General features: G+C 44.8%; 1 protein-coding gene across 13 annotated transcripts in view; it reads left to right on the top strand.

Annotated features, from left to right (window-relative positions):
- LOC119889829 (transducin-like enhancer protein 3-B) overlaps positions 1-12,841 on the top strand; it is a 158,658-nt gene that overhangs the window by 141,918 nt on the left and 3,899 nt on the right. For 6 of the 13 annotated variants that reach the window (XM_038700705.1, XM_038700694.1, XM_038700692.1 and 3 more), the window contains 12 exons: positions 309-513; positions 997-1,055; positions 4,981-5,103; positions 5,797-5,847; positions 6,246-6,401; positions 7,192-7,327; positions 7,866-8,038; positions 8,791-8,867; positions 8,970-9,219; positions 11,228-11,475; positions 11,704-11,851; positions 12,023-12,173. In XM_038700705.1, the coding sequence (XP_038556633.1) occupies positions 309-513; positions 997-1,055; positions 4,981-5,103; positions 5,797-5,847; positions 6,246-6,401; positions 7,192-7,327; positions 7,866-8,038; positions 8,791-8,867; positions 8,970-9,219; positions 11,228-11,475; positions 11,704-11,851; positions 12,023-12,173 (1,777 nt within the window). The remainder of the gene's footprint in view (positions 1-308; positions 514-996; positions 1,056-4,980; positions 5,104-5,796; positions 5,848-6,245; positions 6,402-7,191; positions 7,328-7,865; positions 8,039-8,790; positions 8,868-8,969; positions 9,220-11,227; positions 11,476-11,703; positions 11,852-12,022; positions 12,174-12,841) is intronic. The other 7 variants (XM_038700696.1, XM_038700693.1, XM_038700701.1 and 4 more) reach the window with 2 other exon arrangements.

Here is a 12,841-nt window from a genome sequence, read left to right as displayed (position 1 = left end):
TTCTGCTTTTCTTTGTTTTATATAATTGTAAATTGAATATATTTGCATTTTAGCCTGTTGGTCGAACAAAACCAGCAAGCTATGAACAGAAACAGTTTTTTCCCCCTCAGATAGTGAATGAGCTGGATCAGCATGTTGGCAGTCACTATTAGGCTGCTATTATGCATAAACGGCTTGGCCATGTCCAACTAAATGTTGTCAAAACCAGCCTCTAATGCATAAGTAGAGTGTGGTCATTCATGGATTCACTTCCCAGCCGACCCACTTGTCCTCTGTCTTGTCTCCTGTCTCCCTACGTTTGTTTATAGCAGCAGCAGCTTCAGGCTCAGCACCTCTCTCATGCGGCCCATGGCCCCCCAGTCCAGCTGCCTCCACACCCCTCAGGCCTGCAGCCGCCTGGCATCCCCCCTGTGACGGGCGCTGGCTCCGGCCTCCTGGCTCTGGGTGCTCTTGGCAGCCAGGCCCACCTGCCTGTAAAGGATGAGAAGAACCACCATGACCTGGAGCATAGAGGTGAGGAGCACAGCCTGCCACATACAGCCTGCAGCGCTGTAGTAGTGAAGGGTGATTGTACCTGCCAACAGCTGGTTTTACCAGTCAGATACATTAGTCATTGAAACATGTCGCCGTATGTGTTTAAATGCAGGTGTTTCTGTACAGAAGGACTGTGTAGGGAAAATGTATACAGATTTTAGTGTTATTACTTTGGCCTCACTCATGATATATTTTGACATGAAAATAGTATCCTAACATTAGGAAATGGGAAAGAACAAATTTGAACACTAACACTTGTAGAGGATAAACATAAAAAGTGTGGAAACTGTTCAGTCTAGATATTTGTGACGAATGAATCCTTTATCAGAAATGCAGGAGGAAATGTTGGTCTAATAATAACAAATTAATAATTGAATTAACTGAATAATATTATTGTTGTGTGACTGGAGTGATGCATCGTGGTGACACCCATACTAATTTGTGTTTTGCTTTTCTCTCCTGGACCCTCATCTTTTCACTCGCCTCTGGCCATTCCTCTGAAAGAACGCGAGTCGAGCACGGTACGTTGCCTCCCGTCTCCTCCATCTCCTGTGTGTGTCTTGACTTTGCCGGTCTCTGGCTCACGGTGTTTGGTGATTAGGTGTACTTTACATAGACTTAAGCCCACTGTTCACTAGAAATTCATGCTCTCTGTGTAAGAACACACACATTTTTGTACTCTGGGGGGGTTGACTGAAATCAAATAATGAAGTCTGGCCAAATAAGCCATTGCCATCCAATCCAGGTGGAAAATGACTCCAATCACTGAGCGAGGATTAGCAGTCAGCTTACCTCCTTTAATTTCAGCCAAATTAAAAGCGACTTTGACTCTCCATCTCTTCTTCCCTCACCTCTTTAGAGGATTCACTGTTGCATGTGTCCAATGCCAGCCTCCTTTTAATCCTCTTTTCTTTTGCATATACCTTTATTTTCTGCTGTCTTTTCTTCTTGTCTAACTTATTTACTCCTGTCAACCACTTCTTCTCTCCCCTTCTGTCTTAAGCTGTCTATGTATTCCTTCTCATGTTAAAGTCCTTGTTTGTTGGACTGACTTAAAGCTCAGTTAGCTGGAGCGTAACGGTCTGTTGGATCTGCTCGGCCAGATTGAGTTCCCATTGACTGACCATCCTGAATGAGCCCACTCATGTCTGAAGGGAACCCAAACTCGTCCCCCATCTCGTTTAGTGACGAGCGGCTGCCAATCCTACCTTACCTGATCCCCCAGCCAGCATCCCCTCCCTCTCCTTTCCAGTGTGCCCGCGCGCGCACACAGACACAGTCTTCCTGTCCTGTTGTCTCAGGTCATCTGATACCAGAGTTGGAGGCAAGTGCAGGGTTATTGAGTCTAAGCAATCCTTCAAGGTCACAGGCTCAGATACACAGACACGCTGTAATGCTCTAGGAGATCAGAGAGTCAGACAACATCTTCACACCATGCCAGATTAAAACTGTTAGTGGCTTTCTTTTTCACAACTGTAGCTAAACAAATGTAATATGAAAATGGCAGAAAGCTGCTGGGTTGGCTGAGGGTGGTTAATGTGTTTGTGTGTGCCATTAACTGCCCAACCTGTGTTTTCTTTTTTAGCTGTCACTCTCCACTTTCCTCATTTTCTGGCTTTTATGTTTCTTTGCTGCTCTTTGTTCTCTTATCATCATTAGCAGCCAAGAAGTCAGACATCTTTCCTTCTCCCTTTTCACCATATCTTTCTGATGAAGACAGGGATTTGTTGAGCTGCCCGACAGTGTGGGCTAGCCTCAGGGTTTGCTCACCTCCCTCCCTCCCTCCCTGCCTGTTGGCCTGTTTGGCAGTGCCACCCCACCACACTAATGCCTAGACTACAAAAGCCACGTTTGCAGCTTCTGAGAGAGTGCCAGCCTGTCCGGGCATTCCCACTAGTGGGGAGAACTCATTGCCACACTGCTACGCTCTCATTGCTTGCCAAGTTCCTTTCCTGTTTTGCTCTCTTGTCTTTCTTCCTCTTTTTTTCCTTATTTTCTCACTCTGCCTTTTTCATGGCTCTTTTCTATGCTGGCAACACCCTCTTTGTCTCTCCACATTGCACTCTTGTCCAGGTTCCCTCAATGGCCTCTTTCTTTCCTTCCTTTTCTTTATTCTGGTTGATTTTCATGATCTTCACTGTCATTTTCTGCTGCTTTGTCACTGACCTGTGACAGCGTACAAACAGTTATACAGTGAGAGATCCTGGTTACTTTTGTTTTTATTTGCATATACTTGCATGTCACAGACAGAAAAAGTGCAGCCAGGAATACGGTCTGTTTGGTTTAAATTGTTAATGTTGGGGTCAAGAGGATTAGAAGTGTATGTATGTTTTTTGTATATACACTACTCAAAAAAATAAAGGGAACACTAAAATAACACATCCTAGATCTGAATGAATGAAATAATTTCATTAAATACTCCTTTCTTTATATAGTTGAATGTGCTGACAACAAAATCACACAAAAATGATGAATGGAACGAGGCTCAGTAGTGTGTGTGGCCTCCATGTGCCTGTATACCTCCCTAAAACGCCTGGGCATGCTCCTGATGAGGTGGCGGATGGTCTCCTGAGGGATCTCCTCCCAGACCTGGACTAAAGCATCCGCCAACTCCTGGACAGTCTGTGGTGCAACGTGCGTTGGTGGATGGAGCGAGACATGATGTCCCAGATGTGCTCAATTGGATTCAGGTCTGGGGAACAGGCGGGCCAGTCCATAGCATCACTGCCTTCCTCTTGCAGGAACTGCTGACACACTCCAGCCACATGAGGTCTAGCATTGTCTTGCATTAGGAGGAACCCAGGGCCAACCGCACCAGCATATGGTCTCACAAGGGGTCTGAGGATCTCATCTCGGTACCTAATGGCAGTCAGGCTAACTCTGGCGAGCATGGGCGGCCTCCCCAAAGAAATGCCACCCCACACCATTACTCACCCACCGCCAAACCGGTCATGCTGGAGGATGTTGCAGGCAGCAGAACGTTCTCCACGGCGTCTCCAGACTCTGTCACGTCTGTCACATGTGCTCAGTGTGAACCTGCTTTCATCTGTGAAGAACACAGGGCGCCAGTGGCGAATTTGCCAATCTTGATGTTCTCTGGCAAATGCCAAACGTCCTGCACGGTGTTGGGCTGTAAGCACAACCCCCACCTGTGGACGTCGGGCGCTCAGACCACCCTCATGGAGTCTGTTTCTGATCGTTTGAGCAGACACATGCACATTTGTGGCCTGCCGGAGGTCATATTGCAGGGCTCTGGCAGTGCTTCTCCTTGCACAAAGGCGGAGGTAGCGGTCCTGCTGCTGGGTTGTTGCCCTCCTACGGCCTCCTCCACGTCTCCTGATGTACTGGCCTGTCTCCTGGCAGCGCCTCCATGCTCTGGACACTACGCTGACAGACACAGCAAACCTTCTTGCCACAGCTCGCATTGATGTGCCATCCTGGATGAGCTGCACCACCTGAGCCACTTGTGTGGGTTGTAGACTCCGTCTCATGCTACCACTAGAGTGAAAGCACCAGCATTCAAAAGTGACTAAAACATCAGCCAGGAAGCATAGCACTGAGAAGTGGTCTGTGGTCACCACCTGCAGAACCACTACTTTATTGGGGGTGTCTTGCTAATTGCCTATAATTTCCACCTGTTGTCTATTCCATTTGCACAACAGCGCATAAAATTGATTGTCAGTCAGTGTTGCTTCCTAAGTGGACAGTTTGATTTCACAGGAGTGTGATTGACTTGGAGTTACATTGTGTTGTTTATATGTTCCCTTTATTTTTTTTAAGAAGTGTATATAAACACTAACACACACACCTCACAAAATCTCTCCAACTCTACTCAATCAGCCCTACACATCACCCAGCTTGCGAGTTAATGCTTTTGTCTTCCAGAGGCGTTTTTGTGGGTTTGCTCAGCTGCCTCGTCTGTTTCCTCCTTGCTCCACTGCCTTGGCAGCAGCAGGCTAAGCTGCCCCAGAAACCACCTCTGCACCTTCTATCCCAAATCAGTCCAGTTCAGTCCAGGAGCATTGTGTACTTAGCTTTACAGTCAATATTGTCACTGCTCTGACACAGGAAAAGGCACCACAGCCATGCCTGGACTTAAACACCCCATTTGGTAGTTTCTGGCTTTTCTGGCGTCTGAGGTTTTGTCACTTGATGCATTAAAGCCCTAAAACATTCACTTTACTCAAGGTCATACGCTGTCACAACAGTGCTTACAGACAGTTTGGTACTCCATATCAAGATGGAGCAAGATTACAATATTGGCTGAGCTCAATACCTCACATAAAACTTTCTGAAGCTGCAATTCAGTATGATGCAACACATGGGAGTTAAAGCATATCCTACATGGTTATTGACAGTTTGTTTAGGATAAGAACTAAAAGTAAAGCACACTCAGAGGGAACTGGAGACTGATGTCATCTGGCTGCATGTTGTTGTTGTTGGCAGAATAACTCAGTGTCGCCATCAGACAGCCTGCGGGCAGCGAGTGAGAAGCACCGCAGCTCCTCAGATTACGGTCTCGACTCCAAGAAACGCAAAGTGGATGACAAAGACAGCATGAGCAGATATGTGAGTGTTTGTGTTTGTTTCTTTGTTTGTGGTGTTTGCGTTATTGAGTTTAGTAGCTTTCCTGCTGTAGCTGTTGGTGGGGTCCTGAGCCTGTTTGCGCTTGTGTTTGAACTTTGATTAACTCAGTGTTAAATATATTAGGCCACTATGAAAAATGTGTTAAACCAAAATATGGTAGGAAGACAAATTAACAACCATTTTATTGCCCATTTTTTCATTATATAACCACCGCAGTTTTAGTAATGCTTTATTTTATAGGTCTGTAAATTCCTAATAATTTTTTAGAAAGTGACCTGGAAAGGAAAATGTAATTTGGCTTTAATTGCAGGTAAAATACTGTGGTCAATTGGTGCACTTCCAATTAATTAATTCCAATTAAATTCTAAGCTGGTGTATCCCTGACTCTTTTAGTCAGTGCACACGCCAGCTGAACATGCAAACATTTGCAGTTTGTCTACAGATTCTTCACAATTCAATATGAAGAATAAAGTTTCTATAATAATAAACATTTACTTGGGTTCAAATGGATCAGTTCTTTCCTCTGAATCAACTGCTGACCAAAACATAAATCTGTCTCTCATTTCGATCTACTCGTAAGATAATGTAATTGGACTGTACTGGCTTATGCTCACTGTACTTTTACCACTGTTAGTGATCTCCCAGTAAGCTGAGCCTGTCACGCCTTTATTTCAGGACAGTGACGGAGACAAAAGCGACGACTTGGTGGTGGATGTTTCCAATGAGGTAAGACTGCGTTTGAACTTAGCTGCTCAGCCACATTCCACAATGTCAACTCCGCGTATAAACTAAACACAGCTCCCTTTTGTCGTCTATCGAAGACTCAACACCTTTCACAGCGTTGCCAAAAAGTCTGTCATAATATTGGTTGTGTGTGCTTACTTGCTGTATTTCTTTTGCCATTCATGCAGAAAGTAAGACAAAGAAAACAAAGAGAAAAGGGAGTGACAGGTGAATGAAAAGTGTGTGTATGTGTGTGAGGGAGAGTACGAGCACGCACAAGTATATTTATCTGTGTTTGCACATGAGGCCCCAGTTTGTTTGACCTACATGTACATGCCAGTGGCTTTCCTCCGGTCTGTTTGCTCAGTCTCGCTCTCTGTCTGTCTCGTTTAACTCTGTAGGATCCGGCTACCCCTCGAGTCAGCCCCGCTCACTCTCCTCCAGAAAACGGCCTGGATAAATCTCGAGTCCTGAAGAAGGATGCTGCCCCGAACAGCCCCGCCTCTGTCGCCTCGTCGGGCAGCACGCCGTCCTCCAAAGCAAAGGACCACGCCCATGTGAGTGTGAGGGACACACTGAAAGATGAAATAAGGAGGTTACAGTTGAGGGGGTGAGCTGACAGACTAAAGGGCATTTGTCAAGTGAAGTGTCTGTCTGTGTGAAGGACTAATATGATGGAGGTTTAGCAGTTGGCTGCTATGAGGAGCTTGAAGGGGCAGAGGGTGGGTGCACTCTCAGGAAATCAAACCCTGTGGCTCACTCCTCTCAATCTCCTTTATAGCTTACCCAGTAAATGGTCATTTCTTCCTCGGCCTGAGGCTGTAAATAACCCAGAGACACAGCAGAGAGAGAACTGCTGTCTCCCTCTCTTCTTGCTTCCTCGCATCTTCTCCCTCTCCGTCCCCCACTCTAATACTGAAGTTCTCGATAACCAGGGTAAGACAATCCTCATGTAAGGAGTATGACCGATTTACAGCCCACATCGCTACCCTCCACCTCCCATGACACCCGGCTTCTCGCGGTCCTTATTAGTGTGTGTCACCAAGCTAAACCCCCCACTCCTCGATCAGCATAGGAAGAAAGATTATGAGAGAAGTGTTTGGGCCACCATCTTGCTTGTCTAGCCACTCTTAACAAGCTTGGCTTCTGAGTGAAGTTTTATGCCTGTACCCTCACCGCACGCCCCACGACTGTAAGGAAGTGTCAGTGTTAGATTGGGGGGGGTTAAACTCTGGTGTGGATGCTGTATCATTTTCGTGTGTGTGACAGAGTGAGAGTAAATGAACTTAAAACTTTCAGTGAGAGGATACAAAAGCACCCAGAGGTTAAAGAGCATCTCTGTTTTAGAATGACAAGTCGTCCACACCGAGCCTGAAGTCCAACACACCTACACCAAGAAATGAGGCCCCAACACCAGGAACCAGCACCACTCCAGGACTGCGGCCTCTTACAATGGGCAAACCACCCGGCATGGAGGCTTTAGGTACGTAAACACCTTCACTGTCGCACTCATTCAGAACTGAAGCCATGCATTGACTGACACAAAAAGAAGATATTTTGCCATTTGGTATTTTTGCTTGAAAAATGACTTAAACTTGAATTATGCTTCTCTGAAGAAACACATATGTCTTTGAAAACCTACACTTTAAATGATTAAAGAATGATCAAAACACTACCTAGTTCAAGCTTCGCTGTTGTGAGAATTTGCTCCTTTTCTTCTGCTGTGGTAATAGACTTGAATATCCTTTGGTTTTGAGTCTTGGTTGGACACTAAGTATTTTAAAGCATCAATTACAAGAATTCACCAAGTAAATAATATTGAGATTTAAAGTTCATTCTTGACCTTGGAAACAAAACAATCTCACAAGTCCATTAGTAGCTATTCTGGAGCTTTAGATCGTATCACAAGGAGTTGTCATGTCTGAAGGAAAATTCTTAGTTACAGCCATCGTTTAATGTTTCCAAATGTTAATAATTGTCTGTTGCACAGTTTCTATAAATCAGTCTTTTCTCATCTCTAGCCGCCCCTGCACTGCGTACACCTCTGACCATTGCGGGTTCCTATGCCAGCCCGTTTCCTATGATGGGTCATCATGAGATGAACGGATCCCTGACCAGCCCAGGCATCTATCCCGGTCTCATTTCACCACAGATGAGTGCTGCAGCTGCTGCCGCCTATGGACGCTCACCAATTGTAATTATTCCAGCTTCTATATAGAATTTATGAATCAAAAGCGTGTTTGTCGCACACAACTGAATGAATGCAGCTCTTCACATATGTTCATTCATATATTCCATCTCCATCAGTTTGTCACAACAAGCCCTCACTGGCCTCTGTATGAATTATCCTCCATGGCTGTAGGTTGTTCAAGTCTGTTTGCGAAATGACTTTGAGAAACTTTAAACATTCATCCTGTATTTCCATAACTCATTGGAATATTTCTGCTTGGCTGGCTGCAGCTTGTTGTGTATACTTAATGAGAAAACACAAAGACAGCGTAGCCCTCATACTTTGATGTTAGTTAGTTAGCATTTTAAAGGCTTTTAAAAAAAAAAAAGGGCTGGCCCCCAAAATGCATCTCCATGTTTGAAAATCTCCCAGGCTTTCATTAGCATTAGCAAGTGGGATGTTGTAGCATTGTGTAAAGCTTCTCTGTATGCAATGAAGCTGAATCTGCGTCTTTCAAGGGATTTGCCTGGAAACTATGGAACGAAGAGTTCCTCAGTGTGTTAGCAGATAAAGTGAAGCATAGTTTTAAATTTGAATATTAGCTTAGTCTAATTTATTTTTGCAGGTTATCGGCTTGTTTGTTAAAGATGGTGTATGCAGTTCTTGGAAAGAATGAACAGCTAGCGGACTGTGAGGAGATTCCCTGACAAAAAGATGTGTATTGGATAAGTACTGCATACCCCACCTTTAACTCTTGGCTCTTCTTGCTCTTACAGGCAGGGTTTGACCCTCATCCTCACATGAGAGCTCCAGGCCTGCCAGCCAGCCTCACATCCATTTCTGGAGGAAAGCCGTGAGTTTTGGATTTAGCTATTTTTATTTACAAAAATAGCTGACATCATATATACTACTTAGCTCAAAACTGTCCATCTTTCTCTTCTTCTGTCCACTGCAGAGCTTATTCTTTTCACGTGAGTGCAGATGGTCAGATGCAGCCCGTGCCCTTCCCTCCAGATGCACTGATTGGACCGGGCATCCCGCGCCATGCGCGCCAGATCAACACACTGAGCCACGGGGAGGTGGTGTGTGCTGTCACCATCAGCAACCCCACACGTCACGTCTACACCGGCGGCAAGGGTTGTGTCAAGATCTGGGACATCAGCCAACCAGGCAGCAAGAGCCCAGTGTCCCAACTCGACTGCCTGGTAACTACTTTTTATTGTTTTTTCAGTCACAGTAGAGGAACATGTGAAATATTTGCTCAAGACATTCAGATTTGTGTTATTATATTATGGTTTCAATCATACCTGACTGATAGGAGCTTCTCTGTTCATTTAGCTGAACACTCTTCGACAGCTGCTTCTCTCACCTGCGGGGCCCCTCAAGGCTCTATTCTGGGCCCCATCCTCTTTTCACTGTATATGTTGCCACAGGGTTCCATTTTCCAGAAACATAACATCTCATCATATCACTGTTTTGCTGATGATGTCCAAATTTACTTGCCTAAATCCATAACCAGAGATTCTGTGCAGCCATTGTTAGACTGCTTAAAGGAGGTAAAAACCTGGATAGAGTTAAACTTACTCACTCTGAATGAAAATAAGAGAGCATCACGTGTGGACATTTGGATGTACTGGGTGACCCTCTTGGCACTTTGGGCCCATTAGCCTCCAAAAATCCTCTATTAAAAACCTTGGTGTTAATTTTGACACCTCATTCACTTTTAATAAGCAAATCAGTGCAGTCGTCAAGACCAGCTTCTTCCAGTTAAGACTTCTAGCTAAAATAAAGGCCTTCCTCCCAAAGACCTTGAAAAAGTCATCCATGCTTTTATTACTGCTCAACTGGATTATTGTAATTCATAATACATGGGTCTAAATCAGAAATCTTTAAATCGCCTCCAGTCCAAAACGCAGCTGCTCACCTTTTAACAAAAACAAAAAAGCGTGAACACATAACACCTGTCTTGGCCTCCCTCCACTGGCTACCTGTCCGTTTATAGGATAGATTTTAAGATTTTATTGCTTGTTTTTAAGGCACTAAGTGATTTGGCGCCACCTTATTTGGCTGATCTTCTGCCACCATTCTCAATTAGAACACTGAGGTCAACAAACCAGCTGCTCTTGGATGTCTCGAGATCAAAGCTAAAAAAGAAGGGCGATAAAGCCTTTGCAGTGGGCGCCCCCATTCTATGGAACAGCCTCCCCATGCATATTAAAGCTGCACAGACCCTGCAGACGTTTAAATCGCTGCTTAAGACGCACCTTTTTGCAGTAGATTTGAACCTTCGTTAACCTGGTTTCTGATGTTTTAAAGTGTTTTGTTTCCCTGTGATTTACTTTGGTTGTACTGATTTTTGTATATGTTATGTATTTGACATTGACCCTGTTTAGCACTTTGGTCAACTGTTGTTTTTAAATGTGCTATAGAAATAACACTGACATTATGGTTGATGTTTCAAAATGTTAACGAGGCGTCCAAACAGAACCAGAGACATAATGTACTCATGTTTCATGAGGTCTTTGTAGTAGGTCTTCTTCATTAAGATGAGCATCAAATGTAGCCTGACTGCATATCCCATCGTAGTTTCCCCCCAACAGACAGAGATGTGAACAATTCAGCAAAGTGTTTGACTGCTGTGCTGAAATAATCCTTGGTGAGAAAAAAAGCCTGCTGAGTAATGATGTTCTGATTGGCCAACCCTGTCTGCCATTACCCAGCTCATTACTTCCTCCCAACTGCCTCTCATTTCTCATTTTGATACTGCGGCTTCATGCCGCTCAACTCATATGGCCTCAAACACCCTTAAGGTGCGTCCAGAGTGCAATTGGGTCTTATAAAGCCATCAGGGTGCTGTTTTAATTCGACCAAGAGCTTCCAAGTCCTATTGATCTGTCTTCCTGCTCTCTTGGAGCCTGGCCAACAGCTGCAGCCCCACGCTCTCCCTGCATCTCTTGTTAAAGCTGACATCCACATCTTCACTAAAACGCGAAAGCAGCAAAAACAGCAGCAGTCTAAAAGCTGCACTTGTCAAAGAAAAGCTCCTTTTTAAGTAGAGATGGGTTTGACGTGGACATATGCTACTAATCTCTTTTTGCTCAACAGAACTGTAAATTATTTTATTCTTTAATAACATCAAATGCCGTATTCAGAGATCTTTCACATGTAAGATCCAGTCATCAAGATCGTGACGATACTTGTTTTCTGTTCCAGAACAGGGACAATTACATCCGCTCCTGCAAGCTGTTGCCTGACGGCCGCACCCTCATAGTGGGTGGCGAGGCCAGCACGCTGACCATCTGGGACCTGGCCTCACAGACTCCCCGCATAAAGGCCGAGCTCACTTCCTCTGCTCCAGCCTGCTACGCACTGGCCATAAGCCCCGATGCCAAGGTCTGCTTCTCCTGCTGCTCAGATGGAAACATCGCTGTGTGGGACCTCCATAACCAGACCCTTGTTAGGTCAGTACGTTGACATATTTGTAAAAATACACCCCCTGAGCCAAACTTCAAGTACATAACTTACGACTTAATTCTGTGTGCGTGCTACAGACATGTTTTTAGTACACAGCTTAGTGTGTTTGAACAATAAAATGGTTGGCTATTAACATAAGACACCCTCTTTGTTAGGGTTGGGATTGCTTCCTTCTCTGTTCCTGACTTCATGTTTGGTGTCTTGTGTTGTTCCAGGCAGTTCCAGGGCCACACAGATGGAGCCAGCTGTATCGACATCTCTCACGACGGAACCAAACTGTGGACCGGTGGGCTCGACAACACTGTCCGCTCATGGGATTTGAGGGAGGGGCGGCAGCTCCAGCAACACGACTTTACCTCACAGGTAGAGAGAAGCCTATAAAAGACAAATGTTCCTTTTATCTGATACAAAGTCAGCCAGCATTGCTGACACATTCCCCCCCAATGAATGCATTCAGTGTGTCTTTGTTTTATGTTGAAATACTGTTGACTCTTGTTGCTGATGAGGTCAGATCTAACTGTGTGGTTGTTGCAGATCTTCTCGCTGGGCTACTGTCCCACCGGAGAATGGCTGGCTGTGGGCATGGAGAGCAGCAACGTGGAGGTGCTTCACCATACCAAGCCTGACAAGTACCAGCTGCACCTGCACGAGAGCTGTGTCCTCTCACTCAAGTTCGCCTACTGTGGTAAGTAACGTGCAAAGAAGCTCCTTAATGGGTGTAAACAGACCCACGGGGAATAAACATTCAATAGTGAGGAGGTGGGGATTTACTGGTTTTAATTTTTAGTGGAAAAGAGTTTTGACAGACTGCCGTTCAATTTGGTGTTGATATTTATGGAGGATCTCAGGCTTATGGTTAGCTGCCACTGAGGACATGGAGATCATGTCCATTAGGGGTGGGAATCTCTGGGCACCTTACAATTGAGAGGGCTGCGATGCAATTATAAGACGAGTATCGATGCATCTTGTTGCATAATTTTTTTTCTATACAGGATCTCTGGATAATTACTAAGCATTTAATTTGTGCATTGAAATCCAAAAGAAACTCCTAATTAGCTTAAAAGGACTAGTTAGCATCCCTAATTTACTTAATTAACCTCAGCTCCATGGTCCCTCATTAACAACCAGCTGTCAGACTCTCTGAAAACTGAAAAATAATTATCAGCATGTGCAGTATGTGTACAGGACAGACCTGTTCACCAGTTTAATCTAAGCTTGTACCTGATGTTTTCAACCCTTGACAAGTAGGTATGTTTAAGGTACTACTAATGACATACAGCTGAGCTAATTATTACTTCATTACTAATTTAACCGTTATAACGCTGTACAGTTATCTAGCGCTAACCGCCTTCA

This window comes from Micropterus salmoides, unplaced genomic scaffold (genome assembly GCF_014851395.1).
Source record: "Micropterus salmoides isolate LMB-PRFRI ecotype aquatic unplaced genomic scaffold, ASM1485139v1 Ms_hic_scaffold_6, whole genome shotgun sequence".
Lineage (NCBI taxonomy): Eukaryota > Metazoa > Chordata > Actinopteri > Centrarchiformes > Centrarchidae > Micropterus > Micropterus salmoides.
This window is presented reverse-complemented; position numbering and strand designations above follow the sequence as displayed.